Source organism: Carlito syrichta, unplaced genomic scaffold (genome assembly GCF_000164805.1).
Source record: "Carlito syrichta isolate Samal-C Ts95f unplaced genomic scaffold, Tarsius_syrichta-2.0.1 Scaffold142898, whole genome shotgun sequence".
Taxonomy (NCBI): Eukaryota; Metazoa; Chordata; class Mammalia; order Primates; family Tarsiidae; genus Carlito; species Carlito syrichta.
The window spans coordinates 46,791-54,231 of record NW_007086994.1 but is presented as its reverse complement, the minus strand read 5'-3'; the positions used below and the strand labels follow the sequence as shown (position 1 = coordinate 54,231).

At 40.7% G+C, this 7,441-nt stretch overlaps 1 protein-coding gene across 2 annotated transcripts in view; it reads right to left on the bottom strand.

Moving 5' to 3' along the window:
• Positions 1 to 7,441, bottom strand: part of WDR12 (WD repeat domain 12) — a 29,449-nt gene that overhangs the window by 21,452 nt on the left and 556 nt on the right. Inside the window, exon 2 of one of the 2 annotated variants that reach the window (XM_008050008.2) lies at positions 3,662 to 3,756. In XM_008050008.2, coding sequence (XP_008048199.1) covers positions 3,662 to 3,756 — 95 coding nt within the window. Of the gene's footprint in view, positions 1 to 3,661; positions 3,757 to 7,441 lie in introns of those variants that run through there. The other variant, XM_021708549.1, reaches the window with a different exon arrangement.

The following is a 7,441-nucleotide window of genomic DNA, read 5'->3' as shown; positions in this document are numbered from 1 at the left end:
GAGGCTGCGGTGGCCGGGAGCGGCCACTGCACTCCAGTCTGGGCGACCGAGTGAGACTCCAACTCAAAAACAAAAACAAAAATAAAAACAAAACAAACAAACAAACAAAAATCAGCATCCAAAGTCCATACATTATATTTGATTAATGTATTTCTTTTAATCTTTAACAGTTAGCCCTCCTATTTCTGAGTGCTATACATTTGTTGGAAAAGTGGGTCATCTGTCTTATATTTCCTACATTCTGGGTTTGGCTGATTGTTTCTCCAAGGTGTCCTTTAACAAACATACATCCTATAAACCAGTCAAATATAAGTGCTTGATTAAATTTCAGGATTAAAAAGAACATTTTTTAGGCTGGGGGCGGTGGCCTATAATCCCAGCACTTTGGAAGGCAGAGGTGAGAGGACTGCCCGAGCTCAAAGGTTCAAGATCAGTCTGGGCGACTCGGTAAGACCTCATCTCTACAATAAATGAAAAAATTAGCCAGGCATGGTGGCACATGCCTGTAGTTACAGCTACTTGGAAGGCTGAGGCAGAAGGATCGCCTGAGCCCAGCAGGTTGAGGCTGTGGTAGCCATGAGCGTACCACGGCTCTCCAGCCTGGGCAACAGAGTGAGACACTAACTTGAAAAAAAAATTTCTTTTTACAAGAATATTCACAGGCAGTACTGTGTGTTTCCTACTGCATTATGTCAAGATGGAGATACTTGTGTCTCTTTTAAGATGTTAAGATCTATTTTTGGCCTCAGATGATGTCAGTTTGATCCCCTCCACCATAGTGTTCTCTATCAGTCATTTACCTCATTAATAGTTTTGGCAGCTATTGATAGTCACAATCATATTTGTATCCATCATTTCATTTGGAGTTACAAAATGGTAGCAGTCTATACCAAAAGACAAATAAATGTTGACTCTCAAGTTTAGAAAAATATACAACTGTATAGGTAACAACAACCACACACTGGGATCACAAAGCTTCTATTGCAAGAATAATTCTAAAAATAAATAAAAGAATAATTCCTATGCTAATTCAAAGACTTCTTCAAGAAGTAGAATATATAAGAGTTTTAAAATTTATAAAAGTAACTATACATCAGAATCTCTATACATTCATGATGAAAGTAAAGACAAAGACCAATAGGAAAGCTATGTGAATATCTGTGAATCAAGAACTGCAGCTTGAGCCAGGCATGGTGGCTCATGCCTATAATCCCAGAACTTTGGGAGGCTGAGGTGAGAGGATTGTCTGAGCCCATGGGTTCAAGACCAGCCTGGTCAACTTGGCGAGACCTTTTCTATACAATAAACCAAAAATTAACCAGGTGTGGTGACTCACAATTGTAGTTCCAGCTACTTGGAAGGCTGAGGTGGAAGGATGGCCTGAGCCCAGCAGGTCGAGGCTGCAGTAAGCATGCCACTGCACTCCAGCCTGGGCTACAGAGTGAGACTCCGACTCAAAATAAATAAATAAATAAAAAAAATTTTTTTTAAAACTACAGCTTGCTAGCAGTAAAAAGATTGTAGACCTTTTCTCCAAAAGTTGTTCAAAAACATCATCTCTGGCTAGGCGTGGTGGCTCATGCCTACAATCCCAGCACTTTGGGAAGCCAAGGTGGAGGATTACTTGAAACCAGCCTTAGCAATATAGCAAGACTATGTCTCTACAAAAAATAAAAATAGTCAGGCATAATGGTGCACACCTGTAGTACCAGCTACTCAGGAGGCAGAGGAGGAAGGATTGCTTCAGCCCAGGAGGTCAAGGCTGTAGTGAATCGTGATCATGCCACTGCACTCCAGCCTGGGCAACAGAGTGAGATCCCAGCTAAATAAAAACATCTCTACTTAGAAGGCTGAGGTGGAAGGATTGCCTGAGCCCAGCAGCAGGTCGAGGCGGAAGTGGCTGTGAGCGTGCCATTGCACTCCAGCCCAGATGACAGAGTGAGACTCCGACTCAAAAAAGGAAAAAAAAAATCTCTAGCTTCACAAAAAAGTTTTGATATTGGCTGAAGATGAAGGGGAAAATATTAGGGATTAGTTTATAACTCTCACCTCCTATTCCTCTAGCTAGGATAGACTCAGAAGAGTTTTGCAGCACTGAAAATATTTATACAAAAATACACTTGAAAGCCGGGCTCGGTGGCTCAGCCTGTAATCCCGCACCTTTGGGAGGCTGAGGTGAGTGGATTGCCTAAGCCCGCGGGTTAGAGACCCGCCTGGGCAGCGAGACCTCATCTCTACAATAAATCAAAAAATCAGCTGGGCGTGGTAGCGCATACCTGTAATTCCAGCTACTCGGAAGGCTGAGGCGGAAGGATCGCCGGAGCCCAGTAGGTCGAGGCTGCGGTGGCCGGGAGCGGCCACTGCACTCCAGTCTGGGCGACAGAGTGAGACTCCAACTCAAAAAATATATATATATATATACTTGATTCTTCTAGCCAGGTGCGGTGGTGTGCGTCTGTAGTTCCAGCTACTTGCAAGGCTGAGGCGGAAGGATCACCTGAGCCTAGCAGGTCGAGGCTGCAGTGGCCATGAGCATGTCACTATACTTCAGCCTGGGCAACAAGAGTGAGACTCAACTCAAAAAAAAAAAAAATACACACTTGATTCTTTTTTTTTGAGTAGAAGTCTCACTCTGTCACCCAGACTGGAATGCAATGACACGCTCACAGCCATTGCAGCTTCGACTTGTTGGACTTAGGCGATCCTTCTGCCTTAGACTTCCAAGTAGCTGGAACCACAGGCACGTGCCACCACACCCGGCTAATTTCATGATTTACTGTAGAGATGAGGTATCGCCAAGTTGCCCAGGTTGGTCTCGAACCCCTAGATTCAGGCAATCCTCTCGCCTCTGACTCACAAAAATACACTTGATTCTAAATAGTGACTACATTGACAAATTTTGTCTGTAGAGATCACACTTTATATTATTTTCAGTATTTCATGTCTAAATTTTCTCTATTTTATTTAGTTGTTTTTTTAAAAACATTTTATTATAAAAAATTTCAAACATCTATAAAAGTAGAGAATAATATAATAAACCTCCACATACCTATCGCCCAACTTCAACAATTATCACCTTATGACCAACCTTATTTCCTCTATATTTTATAGTTTATATACATTGCTTATACTAACCTAATGGGTAAATAATTTATACTAGTACAATAGTATATGTTTAATAATTGTATCTTTATAAATGTTTACCTGATATTCTTATGTTTTGTTATACTTTTTATAAATTCTGAACACAATAAAATACTAGCATTAATATTGGCATGTTGTTATTACATAAAACAAATATTCAAATACTGATATTGTCATTTTGCTTTGTGCTTCATTAGCAAGTGGGACGTAAGCACCATGCTTGCTTTATGTCTACATAACCTGCCCTCCACAGCACAATCACAATACCTTGATATCTCTATATCACAACTATTATACTAAATTCATTATTCTTATTTCCATATTGCCTTTAAAGCAGATTAAACAGATATAATTTTTTCTGAAAACTTTTCTTTCAAAGTATCTTCCAGTAGAGAAACCTGCATGTTATCATTGATAACTTATACAGTATTATAAAATGAAGCCAAAAAAAGAAACAGAAACATAATGCATTTTAGTTAGTGACACTGTGCCCTCCCCTGAATATATATATACCTACCATTTTTGTCCTTCAGCAGTTTATTGATGATGTTACTAAGGTCAGCAATTTCAGAGGCGGCAGGGATTGAGAAGGGAACATCATCTACTGCATATCTATAAAAAGGAAATAATATGTCAAGATCAAATCTACAGATATTTTAACAAATATGCCTTTATTTGTTCAACATACATTTACTGGGTACTTCTATATGCCAGATATTTTCTTACATGGATTTAAAAATGAATGAAGACAGTCTCTGTTCTGACGAGGTTAAGATCTGATAATCAAATATGATAAAGGTATGTAATAACAATGTTGTAAGTGATATGTATAGCAAAGAAGTGATTAGGTCATTTAAACCAGAGAAAAAGAGGGCAGGGGAGAAAGGTATGAAAGGATACACACAAAAAAATAACTGTTGGCCAGGTGCAGTGGCTGACACCTGTAATCCTAATGTTTTGGGGGCAGAGGCAGGAGCAATGCCTGAGTCCAAGAATGCGACACCAGCCTGAGCAACATAGCAAGAACTCTCGTCTCTACAAAAAAATAAAGAAAAAAATTAGCTGAGTGTAGTAGTACATGCCTGTAGTCCCAGCTACTTGGGAGGCTGAGGAAGAAGGATCGCCTGTGCCCAGGAGGTCAAGGCTGCAGGAAGCCCTGATCATGCCACTGTACTCCAGCCTGGGTGACAGAGCGAGACTCCAACTTAAAAAAAAAAAGAAAAAGAAAAAAGATAATTATTAGGCTACATTTGGAAACGTGAGTTTTTGCCAGGTGAGGGAGGGGCAGGCAGGAAGAAGGGGTGCAGAAAAAAAGGGAGGACATCAAAACAAAAGCTAGGAGTTGTTAAACTGCCCACCAAGGCTATTCCAGAAAGAGTGATTTTGCTCTAGACAATGAACAAAGATAATGATAAAGAAATGTATGTTTGCCGGGCTTGGTGGCTCAGCCTGTAATCCCGCGTCTTTGGGAGGCTGAGGTGAGTGGACTGCCCGAGCCCGTGGGTTCGAGACCCACCTGGGCGGCGAGACCTCATCTATACAATAAATCAAAAAAATCAGCCGGGCGTGGTAGCGCATGCCTGTAATTCCGGCTACTTGGAAGGCTGAGGTGGAAGGATTGCCGGAGCCCAGCAGTCCGAGGCTGTGGTGGCCGGGAGCGGCCACTGCACTCCAGTCTGGGCGACAGAGTGAGACTCCAACTCAAAAACAAACAAACAAACAAAAAAACAAAGAAATGTATGTGGAATGGTTATATATTATGTGAAACAGTTTTCACTTCTTGTAGGCAATGGAGAACTATTTTAGCAGTCCAAGCTAGAAATAACATCATCAGAATTTTGTCTAGTTAAGAGCTTTTTGGCTGCTCAGTGGATTAGAGGAGCACATGACAGGAGGCAGATTAGAAGACTCTTATGAGAGTATGTCAGAATATATTTGCAAACCATATATCTGATAAGGAACTTGTATCTAGAATATATTAAGAACAGTTACAACCAGGCTTGGTGGCTCAGCCTATAATCCTGTGCTTTGGGAGGCTGAGGTGAGTGGATTGCCTGAGCCCGCGGGTTCCAGACCCGCCTGGGCAGCGAGACCTCATTTCGACAATAAATCAAAAAATCAGCTGGATGTGGTAGCGCGCGCCTGTAATTCCGGCTACTCGGAAGGCTGAGGCGGAAGGATCGCCGGAGCCCAGCAGGTCGAGGCTGCGGTGGCCGGGAGCACTGCACTCCAGTCTGGGCGACAGAGTGAGACTCCAACTCAAAAAAAAAAAAAAAAAAGAAAGAAAACATGTTCACACAAAAACTTGCACATGAATGTTCATATAACTACTATTCATAATTGCTAAAAGGTAGAAACAACCCAAATGTCCATCAACTGATGAATGGAAAAATGTGGTACAACCATACAATGGAATATTTGGCTGTAAAAAGGAATGAACTACTAATGCATACAAAGTGAAAAATGCCAGTTACAAAAGATCACGTATTATATAATTCCATTTACCCAAAATTTCCAGGACAGATAAATCTATAGAGGCAGAAAACAGATAAGTGGTTGCCTAGGGCTGGGAGTATTAAACAGTTAAAGGGTGATGGAAAATGTTCTACAATTGACTATGGTGAAGGCTGCACAACTCTGCAAATTTGATGCTACTAGTCCTCAAATTACACTTTGAGTAATAAGGCTACAGCTATATATTTACCATATCAAAAAAGTAAGCAGTTAAGTTCTCCAAAAGGTAACAATACCAAGAAATTAAGTTTTGCTTTTTTCGCTTGAGATATTTTGGTCAGGAAAATAAGGGGGAAAAACTAGTATAGCTATATATGTATACAGTTCACATGTATATGTATATTTTTGTGTATGAGAGATAATTATGATAGTTTCTCCCCATTTTATTTACCAAAATATTAAATGAAAGGAAAAAGCAAGGACTAAATTTCTAAGCTTTGTAACCTTTTGAAGGACCAAAATAGAAACACACAAACAAAATATCCAACTGTTCAATTCAGGGGTTTAAATATAGTGGTCTATTTTTTTTTTTTGATTTGGAGTCTCACTCTGTCGCCCAGACTGGAGTGCGGTCAGTGGCCGCTCCCGGCCACCACAGCCTCGACCTGCTGGGCTCCAGCGATCCTTCTGCCTCAGCCTTCCAAGTAGCCGGAACTACAGGCGCGCACTACCACGTCCGGCTAATTTTTTGATTTTTTATTGTAGAGATGAGGTCTCGCCAAGTTGCACAGGCGGGTCTCAATCCACTCACCTCAGCCTATCCACTCACCTCAGCCTCCCAAAGGCGCGGGATTACAGGCTGAGCCACCGAATCCGGCTTACAGTGGTCTATTATCTCTTACAACTTCACATGAATCAACTATTATCTCAATAAAAATTTATACTTGAGAAGTATTAAGGCTAAGTATATAAGTACATACACCCATTGCATTGATAATATGATTTATGGAAACTCTAAGCAACAACACGAGAGGGGCAAATATGGTTTATCAGGTCTATCCATGATGCTACAAACAAAATCACAGGTATAATCTTAATTCAGGTGGGAGTTTTCTAGTTTATGGCTGACATAAATTTGTTAATACAACAAATATTTATTTAGTATCAGTAGCATCAGAAAATCCTGAAATTGTTTGTTGACTCAGTCAATCCAAGAAGCTTAAATTAATACATACATGGTCCTTGCCCTCAAGAGACTTAAGATAGTTGAAGAATCAGGCAAGCACAGAGAAAATTCATAGTATGATATATAGTCAACATATAATTAATTAGGTTTTAAATAAGTGCTACAGACCTTAAGACTATTGGTAAAAACGCGTATGTATGCATATTCATAAAATGTGTCACTGGTAAATGTTTATACTTATATATATAAATATACTACTTATGAGTAAATGACAAAACATAACGTATTAACATAGCATAATCTACATTTATATATGAAAACATTCAAATCTACAACTCAATTGACTCCACACTCTCTCATCAAATCCAATTCTACCAATCCCCAAATGAGAGCTGCTCCACTTTCTAGCCTGGCTTAGAAAAGCATTTCCCACCGGCTACTTAAAATGTGAACCACCACTAGCAGGCAGCCTGTAACGACAAGGCCCCGTGTTCATAGTTAAATTACGCACATCGTGTGCACCGTTCAGAAAGCAACCCCGAAGCCCTTTGGTTCCCTCGACCATCAATTCAAATGACACGAAGCCAGCAGAAGCCCTCGCGGGGCACCACTTCCAACCGGAGCCGACCATGAGCTTAACGAGGGGTCCAGCGCAGG